The sequence below is a fragment of the Carettochelys insculpta genome, chromosome 18, assembly GCF_033958435.1.
Source record: "Carettochelys insculpta isolate YL-2023 chromosome 18, ASM3395843v1, whole genome shotgun sequence".
Lineage (NCBI taxonomy): Eukaryota > Metazoa > Chordata > Testudines > Carettochelyidae > Carettochelys > Carettochelys insculpta.
In genome coordinates, this window is record NC_134154.1 from 24,833,489 (window position 1) to 24,853,283 (window position 19,795).

General features: G+C 43.2%; 1 protein-coding gene across 3 annotated transcripts in view; it reads left to right on the forward strand.

Annotated features, from left to right (window-relative positions):
• Window positions 1-12,520, forward strand: part of MPHOSPH9 (M-phase phosphoprotein 9) — a 59,736-nt gene extending 47,216 nt beyond the window's left edge. For all 3 annotated transcript variants that reach the window (XM_075012893.1, XM_075012894.1, XM_075012895.1), the window contains 7 exons: window positions 623-792; window positions 3,674-3,838; window positions 4,176-4,296; window positions 7,433-7,536; window positions 8,484-8,734; window positions 9,148-9,216; window positions 10,645-12,520. In XM_075012893.1, the coding sequence (XP_074868994.1) occupies window positions 623-792; window positions 3,674-3,838; window positions 4,176-4,296; window positions 7,433-7,536; window positions 8,484-8,734; window positions 9,148-9,216; window positions 10,645-10,746 (982 nt within the window). In that variant the 3' untranslated portion in view covers window positions 10,747-12,520. The remainder of the gene's footprint in view (window positions 1-622; window positions 793-3,673; window positions 3,839-4,175; window positions 4,297-7,432; window positions 7,537-8,483; window positions 8,735-9,147; window positions 9,217-10,644) is intronic.
• Window positions 12,521-19,795: the final 7,275 nt, after the last annotated feature.

The window sequence follows — 19,795 nt, forward strand, 5'->3', positions numbered from 1 at the left end:
ACTGCCATTGCCTTTATGCCCTCCTTCACCAAAGGAATTCTGTCTGAATTGCACAGGCATGGTTGGTAGCCACTCTGATGATTCTGCAGACTTCTGTTTTGATAATGATGGAAATCTGTCTTTGTAGTAGTTTGTCCTGTTCCTTGTAAATGTCTCAGTCTCAGCGAGGGGATATTTGGTTTTTAGATTTTAGAGTTGATGTTTGAAAAGTTCTTCTAACTGCCCTAAACTTCACTCATTTCCACCATTGCTCAGAATTTGGGCCAAGATTATTCTGTAACTTATACAGTAGGGTCTTGACATTGCGAGTGCCCCATTTGCTAATTCAATTATTTGCGAGTGGCCTCGCTTCCCAGAGGTTCTGGGGCTGGGAGCGCTGGTGGATGCCGTGGCTTTCCCAGGGCTGGGAACACAGAACTCTCACAAATGATAAGACCTTATTGTATTTGGAAGTCAGAAGCTTTTGGAATATCCATTTAGATTTGTGTAAGGTGACATGATACTTTATACTATCAAACCTGTAAGTATTAACTCTGTGAGTATAATTCTGGGTTGACATTTGGATAGCCTACTTACAGTATAAAATCTTGGTTCCTCACGCTATTTTCATATGTTATTTAAGGCAGCATTCGCCTCCTGAAAAGGACCTGTCACAAGAAGATTCCACATCAAATGCAAAAAAAGAAAGTGAGGCCCCAGACACACCAATCATGAAAGCTTTGAGAGAACTTGAAGAAGGAAAAGCATTTAAAAGCTGGGGCACACAGACAGAAAAAGAGGACACTTCAACTAGTAAATTTATTTACTTATATACATGGATTTGTCTTGACTTGCTCCCTCCAAATCAAGTTTGTTTGACAAGTATCAGAGGGGTAGCCATGTTAGTCTGTATTTGCAAAAACAATGCGAAGTCCTGTAGCACCTTATTGACTAACAGATATACTGGAGCATAAGCTTATGTACACAAACATGGGTGGGCATCAGTCCAGGGAGGAGGTGGGGGGCCACAACCACGGGCAAGTAGGACCCTAAATGTCTTCAGCTGCAGGTCCCTATCAGGGCTAGGTTGGGGCCAGGAGCATGGGAGAGGTAGAGAGTTGGAGGGGCTGCTGTGGGCTCAGGCTCATCAGGTGGAGCAGGGGGGACCTGGGGAGCTGGAAGGGCGTGCATGGTGGGGGGAGCCTGGGGAGCAGGGCCACCAGCCATGGCCATTGCCAACTGCATGAGCTGCAGCATGCCTGGGGGTGGGGCAGTGGAGGACAGGAGGGAAACGAGGGTGGCTGGGGGGAACAGGAGTGGCAGCCACAGGTGCCTGGACCAACAAGCCTGCCAGATGGCGGTGGTAGTATCGGATCAGGCCATGAGTTGGTCCCAGGCCTGTGCCCTCCATTTCAGCATGGCTGGCAGCTACTGCTCCTGGAGTTCGGTGTGCCTCATGAGGGCAGCGATGTAGGCTCACAGGGCATCCTTGTTGGGCTGGTGATGGTCCCTGTGACTATGGGCCCACCCCTTTGGTAGTGGGGTTCTGGCTCTCTTGAGTACTGGTCATGGGCTACCTGGCTTGGGTCCAAAGATGGGTCTTGCTGGCCCAGGTTGAGTGGTGGGGTTGGCCAAGCCCCCGGATGGTGCAGCTGTAAGGAAGATGAAGAGGTGATGAGTCATTCCTGCAACACAGCCCCTACGGCCCTGCCCTTCACCCACTGTGAGCAGCAGCCACCAACCCCGGGCCAAGGATGTCCCAGGAGCACAGGCATGTGTCCCCTGCATGGCAGGCCTGGCTGCACAGGGACTCCGCAGTGCCTTGGGGACCAGGCTGACTGCTGCTTCTCCTCCCCAGCCCCCCACACTCAATGGGCTAATGGCCAAGGGGGGTGTCCAGCCACAGAAGGGCCCTGTTTGGGTGGCAGGTGAGCCAGGTGTATCCTGGGCTGCTCTGGGGCCCTCCCCAAGCATGTGGCTCACATCGCTGTCCATGTGGGCAGGTGCTGGCTATCACCTGTGGGCATGCCCGCAGGCTGGGAGCTGCAGTCCTTAGTGGTGTGTTTGGGGTTGGGCCATCAACCATATGGGTGGCCTGCTTCCAGCCATGGCAGGGGGATGTGTCCTGTCACCTCCCCAGACCTGGGGCTTGTGCGTCCTCCTGTGGGGCTGGTGGTGGGCTGGCGGCTTGTGCCTGGGGGCTGCCTGCTGGGTCTGGGTGGGCCATGTGGCTTTGCACATGTTACATGGGCTGGGACTGGAGTGTGAGGTTCTGCCTGGCGAGGCTTGACGCATTCTCCATTGGTGCCCCCCGCTCCCATGCTATAGGGTGTCTGACACATGGAGTACTTACTAGAGAGTCCCTCAGAGGTCCAGGGATGCCCTGAACATGGCCTGGCTGGAGGGGCCTGAGTCTAGGACAATCACCAATGTGCCCTTGATTGCATTGTCATCCAGTTCCAGCAGGGTCCTGGACTACTGCTTTTTTGGCTCCGGCAGCAATGGAGGAGGGCCTCCTTGGCTGTGTCCTCAGCAGTGGTCATGAGGGGACCTGTCCTTGCTCCCCAGGGGCTGGTAGAGTGCCTCAAAGTAGGGGCAGGTAGCCAGTCCTGGGGGTACCCCTGCCAGAACTCTTTTACCCAGACTTGCTCCGTTGTCCGGCCAGGGTGGTCCCAGTCCGCCAGGGCGGTGGCTATCTGGGTGTAGGCAAGGACATTCCTCCACTTGGCTGAGGGGTCCAGGAGGATTGGCTCCTCAGCCCAGAGGCTCAGGAGATCCTGCAGCTCGGACCTGCTCCAGGACGGGGCCTGGCATTTTGTGCCCCAGGGAGGCTCCTGGGCTCCCTGGAGGACCCCGGGGGTCTTGTGGTGGCTGGGTGGATGCCATGTTGCTCACCTTGGGCAAAAGGTGTGTTTATGGAGTGTGGGGAAAGGCGGTGTGCTGCTGCCATGCTTCCCATTTCTGGGTTTCCAGGGTCCTCTGCAGCTTTCAGAATGGCTGGAGGCAGGGAGCATAGAGCTGTGATTGTGGTGGACAGGGTGTCCTCCTGTCCTGCTTGAAATGCCAGGGAGCACAGTTGTATTGACAAAAGCGCCCTCTGGAGCATCCTCACTTGTTTTCTGCTGACAGAGATGTTCTGCTTCATGTGGGAGAGACAGAAGGCTGTCCATAAAAGTGCTGCATTGTTGATTTTACTGTCGACAGAATGCTTTTGTAGTGTGGATGCTCCATGAGTTTTGTCAACAAAACTCTCCAGTGTAGATGTAGCTTTTCTGTTCATCTTTAGTGTAAATTCAGATCTTTTCTATATCTATGCTGCAGAGCAGCTCTTCTCATACACAAACATACTAACATGGGAAACAGCTGAGATGGAACCTCTCCAGGTTTGGGCACTGGTGAATAATCCTGAATATCTTGTGCACATAAACTCTTTCTTATATGGCAGCCCTGGGACTGGGAAGTTGCCAGAAATTGAAATATGCTGGATATGCGTGGAGATTCCAGGATGCTCCAGGCGGGGCGCAGCTCTGGGCAGCTCACACATGGCTGCATCACATGTGGAGCTGCTCTGGGCGGCGGGCATGGGATGGAATGCCGGTAATTGAGGAGTGTGGTGGTTTGAATACTAGTTAAAACAGAGTTTACTGTAATGTACATGTAAATTTTTAGTTTTCATGTGTTTGTTTCATTACAGAAACATCAAATCGACGTCAAACGGTTGGGTTTGATGAAAGCAGTTTTAATGCCATTCGGTCTCCAGAGAAATGCAAAGATCAACACAGACCAAAAAGATATAGCTCACCTAGTGGGCAGAGGTCATCATCTCTCCCACCTTCAAACAGGAAGGCGAACACTCCAAGTGAGCTTTTTTGTGTATACGGGTGGTTGTGTCATTTCAAAAAGCACTGTGTTTAAATAGTGTAAGGTGGTGTTACAAAGAGCCAAAGGCAGGAAATTTACAAGTTAAGATTCTCACACTGTTATCCTGGATTTTTTTAAAATGTGAATATATGAAATGTGTAAATTTACCATCATTTATCAGTGTGTGACATATATGATCTGAATGGTCAATACTTCATTAAGAACTTGAAAATCATTCTTTAAGACTTGGAATCCACTATATGGATCAAATTATATTGAGAAGAAACTCTTTACATAGGAAAAGTTTAGGTGCTTAAATCTTTTGATCTCTGCAGCAAGAAGAGAGATAATGCTGGCACCAGTGTCGGTGACATACAGCCCAAAACGATCTCCAAGAGAGAATTTGTCTCCAGGATTTAGCCACTTGCTTGGCAAAAATGAAAACACAATGACAAGGTACACATTTTGTAAATATTAATTTTGGATTGGGGCTTATTTTCTGATAGTGTTCATACAATTTATGGGCGTGATCCAACATACTCATACTTTTGTGAATAGTTGTTACTCGTGACTATTGTCATATCACAGTTAATGTGAAGTAATCATATGTGAGAGAGGCCTGATGACTTAAGTAAGGGTTTGCATGACTGCGACATTATATTTAAAGTCAAGTTTGCTTTTTGAAATACAGCAATAACAACTGTAGATTTTTCCCCTCCCCCATTAGCAGTCACCAAGGTGATGTCAGGCATACTACGCTGTCCTTTATGGAAGAGACTGTAGGGGTATTGTCCTGGGTCAGAGTAAATCTAGGTCAGTATTCAGGGACAGAGGTGATGCCTTAAAAATGGGTAAAATAAAGTAAGTAGTTAGAGGTCTTTTTTGCTTTCCATAGAAAATTTTGTGGAGACTAAACTTATTACAGTAAACCCTCGATGTAACAGACTAATGCGGAGGAGGGGTGTCTGTTAAACTTGAAAGTCCGTTAAATCTGAGGGTTTACTTTCTCCCTAGCGCCCAACTCCCCCTGCCAGGCTCCTCTTAGCCGGTGACACACCAGAGCCGTTGTGGCTGGAGGCTCCCCACTGCAGATGGGAGCGCTGCTGCGGCAGCTGGACACTCAGTCGCAGCCTCAAGGAGCTGCCACCATTGCTGGAGCCACCATGTGCTCCTCCACCACAGGTGGGGTGCGTTCGTGAGTGCTAATGTGCCCCACCCCTGCTGGGAGGAGCACGTGGTGGTTCCGGTGGCAGTCCAGGCCATGGTGTAGGGTTCACCTCCAGTGGACCCCTCCAGCTGCAGCAGTGGTGGCTCTGGTAAGTTACCTTACTTTTTGGGGTCGGGTGGAAGAAGGGATTTAGGATTTTACTGACCCTGGCGGACTTCAGGAACAATGGGGGACTGGCAGACATCCGTTGTTCCTGAAGCCCTCTAAATAGGGGTCCATAAAATCGAGAGCTTACTGTACTGAAACACTGGGTGCTTCTTATAGTACACTGGATATCCTGCTTAGCAGAGTTTGCCAGAGGGGCAGAGACAGCATTTTCAGTCTGGAGTTGGGATACAGGACAGGCAAATATAAGGAGGAGGAAAAGGAAAATACAGCATCATTCTTAAATAAACATTAAAGTACTCTTGAGAGTGGGAGTCCAGCCTCTTCAGGTATGTCTACACAACAGCCTTATTTCGAAATGAGCTATTCTTCTTTGAGTGATTGCTCATGTGCTTTCCAAACTTGTGCGCTGGGTTTGGCCCTGCTTACAGCAGGGGGCTGGACTCGATGGCTTTTTTTAGGTCTCTTTCAGCTCTATTGTTCTATGATTCACATGCCCAGTTGCCAGAAAGCTTTTTGTCCTATCTAGTAGCCATCAGATCGGAGCAACAGCCCCTGGAGCAATGCTGATATGGCAACCAATATATGCACCGCTTGACCCACCCCCCAGCTCAATTCCTTCTCACGGTGCTGTGGGTTGCTGCAGCTCTTCTGTCTTTATAGTTTTTAGCTGGTAGCCTTTGTTTATATTGTAAATAGTTTGTAATTAGCTGTAAATAGTTCATAGTGTTTAGCAGATACTGTTCTATATTGTGAGAGCTGAGATGGGAGTTTCTGCCCCTCTTGGTGCCTCAGCACTGGGGGATGCCTGGCTCTCCAGGTTTTAAAAACTGCTCTAAATATGGCAAGTGGATGCCCAAAAGTGATCCACACCAGATTTGCCTGAGCAGTTTGGGTGAGGGGCATTGTGGAGATTATTGCACCATCTGCAAATCTTTTAAACCCAAGACTCTGAAAGACACAGTGCAAGGACTTAAAGTCCTGCTCATGGAGGCGGCCCTACATCCTGGACGTATCCCCATTGGGGGCTTGCAGCGGAGTCTCATTGGTGCGAAGTGCACCAGCGTCATCGTCGGTGCCATCCAAAAACTCTCGGCACCGTGAACAGGTGCAGGTGCTAGAGCTCTAAGGTGCCATAAGCACCAGTCCCCTGTGTCTTGGAAGAAAAAGAGGCATGATAGGGCCAATCCCCTTCAGGGGCAAGGCACCGGGATGTTCCCAAGGTGTCTGCTCTGTTGCGTCATGGACTAGGGCACAGGGCAGGAGCCCGAATTCACCCAGACTGCTCTTGATGCCAGAGGCATTTAGTGTGGTGCAGGGCTTAATACAGATAACAGTGTCGGGCCCATCGCTGCCAAAAGAAAATATGCCCGTGCATGAGGTGCTGCCCATGGTGCCAATGCTGACCCAGGGTGCCATGCAGCTCCCTTCTCTGTCAACATTGTTGTCGTCTTTTCTGGTACCAGTTTCAACAGTTTTGGGTACTGATGACCGCTCCGTCTCATATACCTTATTTGGCAGCAGTGGCACAGGCGCCAGTCCAGCATGGGTTGGTGCAGGCAACCGGGACCTCTGGTGCCGCCATGGTCTTCTGCATTAGAGGCAGAGTCAGTTTCAGACTCCTATTACTCCAGCTCAGCATGGAGTGGGAGCATATGGACGTTGCGCTGTAGCTGTCATAGGCACTGGAGCTGACGCTCAGACAATGACAGGTGGCCGCTGGCTGTACAGGGAGCTTCCTTTGTTTCAGAAAGAAAGGTGCTTTTGAAAATGGGGTTAATTTTTGAAGGAACCCTGTCTACCTTGCTGTTTTTGTTTTAGAAAGAAATTTCTTGAAAATGCGATTACATGAGATTATGCAAATGAAGCATGAGATTTGTAAATCAGTGCTTCATTTGCATTTTCAGTCTCTCCCATTTGCAATCCCCTTTTGAAAGGGGAACGTAGTGTAGATGCGATAGAATGAGGTTTGCCAATTTTGAAATAAGCAACTGCTATTTTGAAATTATTACAATTATTAGTAATGGATATTATTTTGAAATAAGTTGCTGTGTAGACCTATCCTTCCAATAGGAAAAGCTGGTTGCATGCTTCAAGGCCTTTGATATATGGAAGCAAAGGAAAACTGAGGGTGTGATTGTAATTAGGAGACTCCAAAGGGATTACATTTTTCACTAAAGAGGAAGTTGTTTTTAATAAAGAAAAATATGAGGCATTTCTAACAAGCACACCCCTGTTCTAAACTCCATTATTCTGTAGATTCAGTATACTTCTGGATGATTTGGAAACTGCTACTACATCTACACTTCAAAATAACAATCCAAGAAAACGACTCCAGTTTCTTTCACTAGATGACAAAGAAGGTAGTTTGTCAGAATGGATATAAATTTGATTTTTTTAGTTTTCTTTTCATCCTCCTAAAGGGAACAGTTTTTCTCCACATAGCTTCTACTGACTAGATAAGAGGAAGCAAAACAGTTTTTTCAAAAAAGGCTCAGTGTTTTATTTTCCAATAAATAAATGCAATAGTAATATTGCTTGTAGCTGTAGAAGATTACTATTAATGCAGTAAATACTTAAATTTTTATACTCATGCACAAAAAATAGAACAAATTATTTAACGGAAAAAAGAAAAGAAATACATTTCCTATATTCTAATTTAGTTAAGCAATGGATATGTTATGCAGAGCCATATAATTATGCGTATTCAATATCTTTAATAAATATTGTAAGTGTTGCATCCAAATAGAGAAAATTAATTATAACAATGAAGCTACTTTTATTTAATTTTTAAATAGTTGGATGAAAACCTCATTTTTAACCATACTTTTATTAAACTACTGAATGTGTTTTATTGATATTTTATACATACAGAATATATATTCGTTATACTACATTTTAAATTTAGTATTCAATCATACTTTTAATTCTTCATAATATAAAGTGTAGTCTGAGGATACAGTGAAATATTTGTCATTACCTATATTAAATATTCTGGTTTAATATTGTATACATTATTTTGTTGTAAATCTCCAGTCACCAACAGAAGCTAATCAATATTAGGTAAAGTTTACCTCAGTTTAGCTTCATCTTGAGACAGTTCTATTAATATCATGAGGCATAATTTAATATGTTAGTGAATTTGTGATAAAAGCCTCAAATGTGAATTTTCATGCCTTTGTCAGTTTGTGTCCTACAGAATGACAGTGATTCATTGCTTTACCTATGGTTCATCTTATGTTCTATTATGTATAATGTATATTATCATGGAGCATTTAAAAAAGTAAGCAGCACTTTCATCCTGTCATAGGAGAACAGCATTCAGGTAAAGGCACTGACAGCTATGTTAAACATAGTTCTTGCACTGAATCTTTGCACACTGGAATGAAGAAAGGACCCATGGGATCTGATTGGGAAGAGAGGACTGTACCACACAAAAATGAAAAAAGTATTTCTCCACCAGTAGCACCTTATGATGCCGATTTAAAGTATACATCAAGAACTAAGACATTAGCTGAAACTGAGAGACTCTTTGATGAACTCACACAAGAAAAGCAACAGGTAAAAATAATTTTTCTTCTAAATTTGTGAATAAATGCATTTGTATAAGATAGAGGCTGGTGACACAGCCATACAGCTTGCACTATACCTCACTCAAACCAATGCCAAGTTCTCAGCCTTGTTCTGACAGTGCAACAAGCTGAGATTTAAACTAGCCTTTCAAACATACAAGGTTTGTGCATTAAACCATTCTAGCACCAATTAAGAGTGCTCTGTTCTTCAAAGGGATATTTGTGAGGGTGGGCAGGCAGGCGTACATTTATAGTATGGGATACCTTTTTCACACACACACACCCTAAGCAACTACACTGCATATATATATCTCTAACATATCGCTGACTTTCTTCGGATTAAAGACCAGATGGGTTTATACTAGCTCTTCAATTTACAGCTACAGTATTTTGTGTTACTAGATTGAAGCTGCATTGAGTCGAATACCTTGCAGTGGGGGAAGAATGACTTTACAAGCCAGATTAAACCAGGTGAAAACACTTATTTCCGTGTGTCTGTTTTTTCAGTCAATATGTATTTTCTGCTTTGCTACTGAAAAGGTATGGTTTAGGGGTTTGATTTATAACAGGACGTTTTCCATTCCAATCTACACTGCACATGAATTGGTTTGAATCTTTAGCTTTTCATGGAAATTGGTTATTAGTCATAGTGATAGCTGAGCACCAAATTAAAAAACAATGAGGTGTAAATCGGATTCACAGCCAGAATCACTTAAATCAACTGATATGTGAAGGTCTTGAAAGTGAGAGCATTGGGTTCCTAGAACTACAAATAGAGGTATGCACCCCTTTGAAAATCTTAGACAAGGCCAGCATGTCTGTGGACATTAGGTTGAAAACCACTGGTTTATGGCAACGACAACCTTTTGCAAACCTGTTTGATATAGTCTGTGGACCCCAGGTTGTAAACCATGGACTTCCAGTACAGTAGAAGTTGAAGAGTTATGAACCCCTTGGGAATGGAGGTTGTTATAACTCTGAATAAAAAATTGCGGTGGTTCTTCCAAAAGGTTACAACTGAACATTGACTTAGTACAACCTTACTATGGAGAACAAAATAGTGCTTTACCATCTTTTTTTAAATCTGTTTGTTTAACATAGTACAATATGGTGCTCACTTTTCTGTGTGTTTGTGCCGCTACCTAATTGCATACTTCTGGTTTCAAATGAGGTGTGTGATTGACTGGTCAGTTTGTAACTTTGGAGTTTGTACCTCTGGAGTTATATTGTACGGCTGCATCTACACTAGAGGGTTTTGTTGACAAAATACATGTGTTGTCCACGCTAAAAATGCATTCTGTTGATGTAATGTTGACAGAACTTGGCACTTTTGTTGACAGCCTTCTGCCTCTCTTCCATGAGGCATAACTCCTTTCTCTACAGATTCTGTCAACAAAAAAGCCATGTGGACGCTCCAAGGGAGCCCTCTATTGACAGACAGGGCTTCTGGGTCACCGGGAAACTCTGCTGTGCTTCTAGTTGGCCGCTCTGTCAAGAGAGCAGTCTTGCCCCCTGGTGCTTTTGGGTGTGGCCACAATCTGTGGACAGAAGTTTTGTCAGCAGATATCTTCCGACAGTAACTTTTGTCGCCAGATCACTGTAGTGTAGACATAGCCTATATCTGCACAGCAAATGAAAGCATAGTGGTTGCTTGTATAGTTACACACATACTAGCTATAATTAAGCTGGCACAAGGAACAGTAATAATGAAGATGTGGCAGCACAGACTTAAGTGCAAGCTATCTACTTGAACGTATCCTTGCATTGTTAGAAAACTGTTGATGCATCAGAAAAGAAACTAATGGAAACTGGGGAGCCTACCACATTCATTTTAAAAGGACCATTGCTTGTAACTATATTCTATTGAATATATTATCTTCTTTCAAATGTTTTCTTTAGGAAGCCCTGGAGGATCGCTTGGAAAGGATCAATAGAGACTTGGGCTCAATCCGTATGACACTGAAAAGATTTCATGTTTTACGTACCTCAGCAAATCTTTGAGACTTTTATCTATTAAATTCAGATATGCTTTTGTTTGCACTAACGTAGAATTATGCACACAGCAAATGCAAATTGTTTTGTATTTTTGTAAACCCTCAATAGTGATTTTACAACCATGTTATCCTTTACACACAGCAATATTTTGTATTCAAACAGCCACATATATTTAAGCATATTTTCTTACACTTGAGAAATCAATGTTAATCATGTATTTTACTATTTTTGAAAAAGTGAATTATTTTTAAATAGTGTAATAAGAATTCAGTTTATAATAAGGAAGTAAACTGAAGCAGCTTGTTTTCTGAACAAAATCATGTTAGCCTTTTGCAGTTCATTTTGCTCACCATTTTATAGAGATTATCATCTATCTTGTAAATAATAGGAACTATGATATTTTGACCTTTTATATTGTGCAGAAAGCAACACAAAGCTTCTGCGGTGTATGGATCTACAAGCATATGGTAAACACCTTTTATTTAAAATATTATGGCTTGATTTTAAGTTGTTACTGTGACATCTTAAATGCATAATTGCAAACTGGAATTCTATTAAATTCCCATCTGTATAAATGCATAGCAAGTAGTTATACAAATTGTGTGTCTTTTTTCAAAATTATATTTCTTCTGTGATGAGGTAGGGATATGACAGAACCACATGAATTATTTTTTTTCTTCAGCAGTGATGCTTACTAATTAATTTAGAATCCTGTTGGAAGTATTTAGGGCCAAATTCTACTTCATGCCATCTGGACTTGTTCTCTAATTTCTTAGTGTTTGGTAAATAAGAATGCCCTTCCTAAAAGCCTAAGAGAGGAGAAAATATAAGGAGCTCTTGAAGTTTCTAGGGCTTGCACAAACAGTGGGGCCTTTATCTCAGACTGTGAGGGGCACCTTTCCCCTCTGTGTCTTAATAATGAAAAGGGTTTGAGTGTTAAAGATAGTCTGCTTGCAGTGGGAAGATACAGAGTGTTGCAAAATTACGTCACATATGGTAGCATCGGTAGAGGGCTTACTGTGTATGGAAATCTTTTGCATGCCCCTTACAGTCTGAAATAAAGGACACACTTTGCAGAAGCCCTAGATACTTGAAGAGTGCCTTGTATTTTTCCCTCTCAGCATCCTTTGGAAGAGGAGTTCATGTTTTCTATTTCCTGTCTGTTTGTAATCATTAAGAGTAATTAAAAGTAACAACCAATGTAATCACTCAAAAAGTCTCCATAAGTATCTTCCCTTGAGGAACTATTTTGCTGTAGTGAACGTGCACTTAATGTGTCTACTTTGTCTTGATAAAATTCACATCTAATTATCTCCTTGACACACACGCACACACTCACAAAATAATTGCACACAACGAAGAGATGTATAATACTTGAAATAGATGTATTCTGTAGTATGGTTCAGGAAGTACCCTGAATATGAATGAAAGAGGGTTGAGTTCTGTTTCACTGGGGCTTTTAGGGGTTTGTATATAATTTATCATTCCGAGTTTAATATTTTGCTTTAGTAGTTTTGTAACAAGTGCTCTCTATATACTTTTAGCACCTAAAAGCAATACTTGCATTATGCCTTGGTGACTATAGTTTGTGATGTTATTTGCGAGCTTACTTGCCATTGACCTATTGTAGAAGATAATTTCTAGCACTGTTGCTATATCTCAACTGGTCTAGGGTGTAAAGTTCGGATACAATGGATCACCATGAGTGCTAGCACATCCTCTCTCCCCATGATATTCTAAAACCAGGCAAATTTTTTTTTTGTTTAATATGCCAGACACTAACCTCAGGCTGTCCTTGTTCCAGTCACAGTTATGTTTGCTTATTTAAAAAATAAAATCTGCCTTTTACAGATTTTTGTGGTGAATAATATTTATTTATTAGGTGGTGGGGCATTACAAAGGTACATGCCTAGTATGAGTTTTATATTTTAATATTAAATATTTAAATTTGTTCCTGCTGCTTAAGAATAACACTAGTCTCAGGAATACTACACCAGTGACAATGTAGGTTTTAACCACATCATCTGTTCTAGCTGTCAACAGTATGATTACTTTGCAGCAGAAAGGGCCTGGCCATTGGCATAAAGGAAGCTTGTACAAGTTTGATTCTAACAATAGACAGCTAGGTTGTAAAATATTCAGTGAAGAACCTTCCCCATTTGCCTGTACACAGGCACTCCAAAAGTGAGAGTGTGTGTGTGCATACTGCAGTCTTAATTTTGCCAATGAAAGGGGGACCTGAGAAGGGGGATCATACTTGCTGCAATCTAATATAGACTAGAACTAGTCTTTTGGGCATTTTATATTCTGATTTGTGTATTGGATTCAAATATTTAGAGAATAAGATTCTCAACCTGCAAGGTCTCTTTTTCTCTTGGTAGTCACTCAATAACGAGTAGGGCATCTTCACGTCACCCTCCTATTTGTGAGTCCATTGGTGACTGATCAGCCCAGTTCTAGAGCAGCAGATCTTATCACTGAAGAGGCAGGTGTTAGTAGATGTTGGAGGGGTGCAGGGCAGTTTGATGCTCTCTTCTTCTCCACCTGTTGTATGCACTGTGGTGGGACCTCTGAAATTGCACCACCTCCACATGGATTACCATTCTCCACTGGGGATGGTCATGGGCAAGGCTTTCCCAAGTGTCAACACCAATGCTGCACTTTTTCATGTGCACCTTTAGCATGTCCTTATATTGCTTCCACTGATCCCCAATGCTCCTCTGTCCTTCCTTCAACTCGAAAAAACAATCTGTTTTGGGGGGCGCTGATCAGACATCTGAACCACATGACCAGTCCAGCAAAGTTGTTGATGAATGATAATAGCTTCAGTGCTGGCCATGTTCGACCCTTCCAGGATTCTAGTCTTCATGCACCTATCCTCGCAAGAGAGATTTAGGATTCTGCTGATTGCAGCATTGATGATATTGTTCAAGTGCCCGCAAATGACGCTTGTATGTTGTTCAGGTTTCACATGCATATAGTAGTGTTGGAACAACCACTGCACAGTGTACAAGGAGCTTTGTCTTGGGATAGATGTGCTGGTTCCCGAAGACCCTTTGTCTCAGGCAGGTGAAAGCAGAGCTTGCACAGCTCAGACGATGCTGGATTTCCGCATCAATGTCAAATTTAGTGGAAAGATGACTTCCAAGGCATGGGAATTGCTCCACATTTTCCAGTAGTTCTCCATTGATTTCAATAGAAGATGCATGAGGTTGTCTCGTTGGTGAAGGTTGGTGGTGTAGCTTGGTCTTTTTGATGTTCAGTTTGAGGCCAAGATTCTCATATGCTTCATTGAAGGCACTTAAGATGGTCTGAAGGGCTGTGGAAGAAAGAGCAACAACTATGCTGTCATCCACATATTGGAGCTCTATGATTGATGTTGTGGAGGTCTTGCTTTTAGCCTTCAGTCTCCTGAGATTGAAAAACTTCCCATTCCTTCTACAGACAATCTTCACACCATCAAGAAGCTTGCCATCAATAAGGTGAACGGTCATGGCAATGAAGATGCAGAAGAGTGATGGGCCAATGACGCAGCATTGCTTGACTCCCATTTTGACCTCAAAGGGGTTGCTTTGGGATCCACTGTTGTTCAATATTGTAGCAGCCATGTTGTCGTGAAGCAGCCTTAAAATGCTAATGCCTTTTTTGGGGCAGACGATCTTTGAGAGGATGGTCCACAGGGCACTACAATTGACTGAGTCGAATACTTCGGTCGGGTTGATGAACACATATATAAGGCTTGGCTGTGTTCACAATATTTTTCTTGCAGTTGCCGGGCAGTGAAGCTCACATTTGCTATTCCTCGGAATGGTCAGAAGCCACATTGGGATTCTGGGAGAATTTCTTCTCAGTGTGGCATTAACTGGTTTGTAAGGATTCGAGCTAAGATTTTTGCCTGCTGTTGCCAGGAAGGAGATGCTTGCTGAGGGATTTGGTCAAGGGATTCTAGGGCCATGGTGGAGGGGCAGTTCAAGAGCTCATTATAGTGTTCCCTCCAGCGAGAAGCAATGGCTTCATTGTCTTTCAAGAGTTGGGTACCATCCTTTGATCTCAGGGGATGGATTTCATGGCTTCTCGGTCCATAAACAGCTTTGATAGCATTGAAGAAACCTCTTGTATTGTTAATGTCTGCAAGAGGCTGGGGTCCTCACACGTTCTCAGTCCACCACTGGTTTTTCAGAGTCCTTGTTTTATGTTGCACTTCTGCCTTGGCATGCGCTTTTCTCTTCGTTGTGCAGTTGATGCCTCTTTGCCAGGCCCTAAAGGCTTTTCTTTTTGCCTCAATCAAGTGTTCAATTTCCCCATCGTTCTCATCAAACTAACCCTGATGCTTCCTGGCCTGGTAGTCAGTGGTTTCTCCACAAGCTGCAATGATGGCATTTTTCAACTGACACCAGTGTTCTTCCACATCTTCAGGGTGTACTATTGGCAGCTTCCTTTGGAGTGCTATCTGGAAGTCACTTCATCTGATGGGGTCCTTCAGGCCTTGTACATTGATCTTTCATTAGATCTGTTTCCTCTGACTTCTCCATTTGGTGACAATCCTAATCACCATTGTGGATCGAATAAGGCGGTGATCAGTCCAGCAGTCATCAGCACTTGTCATTGCATGTATGAGGAGGACATCATGCTGATCCTGAGCACAGACTATGTCACAATCCTGCTCCTGTTGCCATTTGACAGTAGCTGTAGGGCTTAAGTTTAGTAGAGTAGTACACAGAGGGGTCCTGGGGGGACTTTTGCAATGCAGCCACCAAACAGTTCTTGACGGATAGAAAACTCAGGTCCTATGGCATGGAATCCACAACTGGGGAGTCTCCTGTCCACTGCAGCCTTTATCCGCCTTCACAGCCGTTGTAGCATTACCTTTGCTATCCTTTGCCTGTTTTGCCACTGAGGACATTTAAGATCGACTTTTAAGATCGTTCTATGTCTGGAGCTCTGCCTTGATCTTGTCACCATGGGTGTCCCTGCAGGGAGCACGAGACTCCCTGTGGCATCACTCTCAGGTTCATTAGAACACACAAGCCCACTCACCACGATAAGGTGACTATCTGGAGAGTAGGGCCTTCAAGCAGCTGCAATGCTACTCCTCAGAACAGGTGTGGCCATGGTTTTGAATTATAACAGTATGCTTGCTAATGCCATAAAATATATCATTTAACCCAAAGGCTTTTTCTCAAGAACGCGTTGTAAGTTTACACTCAGAAATTAAGACAGGACTTCAGTCTTCATATTAACTTAAGTGCTTTTTATGGTTTACAAATCTGTTCTCTTCCCTCACTTATCAGAAGAGCCAATTTTCCTTGGATAACTGATACCTACTGGTTTCCAATTTCAGCTATTCTATTATCGCTCCACTACCTTCATTTTAGACCTATATTTACCTCCATCCTACCCTCTCTGGTGTCATTGCCTTTTATTATTGTCATTTGTTGACATCAGGAAAAAATCATTCAAGTAAGTTTTTTATATCATTTCTGTCTGGAAGTAACTTCCCATTAGGTAAGGCTCTTTCATCTATTTCTGTTTATGATCTCTTGCTACAGAGAAAAACTCCTACATGTCAATCCAGTATTTTCAAAAAGTATCACTAATTTCGGTTGCCCTACTTAAGACATCTCATGCCTGATTTTCAGAAGAGCTGAGAACTTGCAGCTCCAAATTAAGTCAGTGGAAAATCTAAGCATTGAACACTTCTGAAAATCAGGCCCACTGTGTTTTTAAGCTGGGTTCTGAGAAACAGGTATACCCAAAATCAGTGGCTGTTTTTTAAACTGTTATTGGAGCTGATATTTCTGAATGGTGTCCCTTTAAATTAGATGTGAAATGTACAATTTTAGGATGGCTTTCCTTTAACAAAAATTTAAACTTCTTTGTGCTGAGGATGTAATTATATTTTCAAAAGGTTGGAACATAGTTATGCTCTTTCCAAATATGTTGTTTTCCCTTTGTAATTCCTTCTATTCTTATGGCACGTCTTTGCATTGCAGGGATGGGGAATTAACTAAGAATTGCTATTAGCTTCATTCCTGGATCCTGGTTTGATTTGTTGCCCAAATTACAGGATTATATAAAGTGTAGTGAGGGGCAGGTAAGTTAAGTTATCTCCAGACCAACTGACTGATATCCCTGCTCTGGGAAATATAGGTAGGGATGATTATCTCTGAACTAAATCACCTGAGATGTGCTGTAAAAAAAAAATGAAAAGCACCAGGTCCAGAGTCTCACAAAATTGTCATCGGACTCAGGTTTGGAGTTTTGTTACTTCAATAGCAACCCCTTAAGTAGCTTGCACCCAACTGGTTTCGGTTAGTTTATATTCTAGTGTATAGTGTAATGTGGACAGACACATTGCAAAAGAAAGACAGGCCCCTGTTTTCAAATTGTAATAATCTAATGTGGAAATAAAACAGAAACCGGTGAGGCATATGTCACGCCATGGACGGTTTTCTCCCTGCAAATGACGGCAGGTGAGCCAGGCGCGGGGACCCTCGGTTTCTTGGGGCAGGGGGACCCAACCACCCTGAACCAAGCAGGAGAGGAGCATGGAGCCAACGGGGACCAGAGGGGAGGAGCTCGCAGAAGGAGAAGTTGAGGAAGAGCGAGAGAGTGTTGAACAAACAATAAAACTATCTTTATTAAGTTTGCAACTTTCTCTTGCCAACAACTATTTCTACTATACTATACTATGTTAATTATATTATACTATACTATAATATGTGCATATATACAAACATGTATTGATTAAGGAGAAAAGGTAACTGGGAGCGGGTGTTCAGATTCCCAGGCTACCAGGGGGTAGGCGGGGGTGCTACTCCCCACCTTTATCCCTGGAGCCAGGTTGCTAATCTGGCCCCGGCTGGTGCCCGGTATTCCGTCCAACACCAGCCCCACAACCCGGATGTCCTTTACAGCTTGCTCCCCAGATCACAGAGGTAGCATGAGAATGGAACAACAAAGTTAGGGCACGGTAATCAATATTTTACTTATATATTACACTTCTATCTGAGTATTAATTAACTATGTTAATTAACTATCTTACTACTAGCAATCCTAACTAATAACTAAGACAAACAATACTATGTAATAATTAAACATATTTAGTATGCACATTAATATAATATTTACATTTGTATTACAAGAAAGACCCAGCCTGGGCCTTTAGGCCTGGCCCTGTGTAAAGTCGAGTAAAAGATTACTTGTTTGATGAGTTACTAGATAAGGTAAAGAGTCAAGTCTGGTAGTCGTTATCAAGGTAGTTGGTCACATCCGGTGGTTGTCACGTCCAGGTGGGTGTAGTAATTGGTAGTGAAAAAGCCAATGATGAAAGATCAATTAAGATGGCGGCAATGAAGTTAACACAAGCAAGATGGTAATGCCACAGGTGTGGTGGCGACTTCAGGGTTCAGTGGCTGGGCACGCAGTACCTGCCGCCTGGCGGTGACAGGCCAATTTGCCACCCAGCCACGTCCCCGCTGAGGCCGCTTGTCACTTGGGTGCGCTGGTAGCTGTGGCTGGTGAGCACCGCAGATGACGTGGCAGCGCTGCGATGTTCCTGCCTCTCTTCGCTTTGCGGCTAGCCTCGGGGTTCAGCGGACACCGACCGGCAGCCACGCTCCCCCGTGCGGAGTCACAGGGTCCTTGCCTGTGAAACTCCAGGGCCCCAGAATGATATGAGGCACCTACTTATATACAAAAGGTTCACACATGATTCATAAAACAATTTGAATATTCATGATTCTACCTGTGGTTCTCTACCAGGTCCTCCCGGCGGTGGAAGTTACTAGAAACTCCTACTTCACCCAATCAGAAGCCTGGATTTTTAAATCCTAGATCATGAATTATTCATGAGTTCAGGTTACCGGGGAAACCAACTGACACAGAGTGACGGTTGCAGGGTGCTGCTAAATGGCAGCCTATGTAACTTTAGATTTGTCATGTGCCTGCATGATGTTATACAGCCAAGGGCTTGCTCCCCCGGCCCACAGGGACGATAATGCCTAAGGGATAAAAATCCCTGACAGCATAAAAATGCAGCAGATGAGCTCGTTGGATACAAGGCTTGGAGGAATGGGTTTTGAGGAGATGAAGGGGACTGGACAAGACTTTGGAGATTATTACAGCTGTGTAGGAGGCAAACTTCTGGAATTTAATAGAAAAGGTTAAGAGAGCAATAAGGAACAAGAATAAGAAAGTAGGGAATGAATGCTGGATGATAAGGCAGTGGTGAGAAACATTTAAAACTTTGAAGGAGGGGCGATGGATCCTGAATATGCTGCAATAAGGAAGAAAGTTGAGTGTGCTGATAGTGCAATTCTGTGGATGAGGCTAATGAGTTTTGGGTAGGAATTCAATTGTCTTCTGGCTTTACCAATTGGTTGTTGAGTGTGATGTGATAAGAAGTAATCAAATAAAATATTTTAAATAACCAATTACAATAACAAAGGACATGCCATTTTTAAAAATATGTACCAAATCTAGTTACTTATTTTTTTTTCAGTTAAAAAAAAAAAAGGCTGGTATTCTACCAGCTCAACCCCCTTCCAGTCCCACAGCTGTGGCTGCTGAGATGCAGGCACTCAGTATCAGCACAAAAAGAGCATTGCTTCTCATGCTTCAAATCAGAATAAATCACTGTAATTCTCTTGCTTTTATCCAATCCTGTTAGTGAGGAAAGGTGTAAGAGTACTCTGTGCTGCTCTGGTCCTGCTTAGTATCTCAGAATCAACCAGTGTTGAAATTGTAACAAGCACTGATAATTTAAAGGAGAGTGGGAAGCCAGATTAAAATATTAATCTTCCTAATTTCAGCCACTGAGTTCAAACTCTATGCCATGTGATGAAAAGGTAACATGAAAGAGAAATCACTAAGGGAGAGCTAGTGGGATGCAGCTTATCAGTAGCTTGTAATTACTGTAAATTAACTTTAAACAGCCCCATTATCATTGGATGGAAATGATATAGGCAACCATTATCAAACCAGCCTGAAAACACTGATTTGTGAAATTACAGAAAAGCCACACACAGGTCTTTGAGATGCAGACCAAGTAATT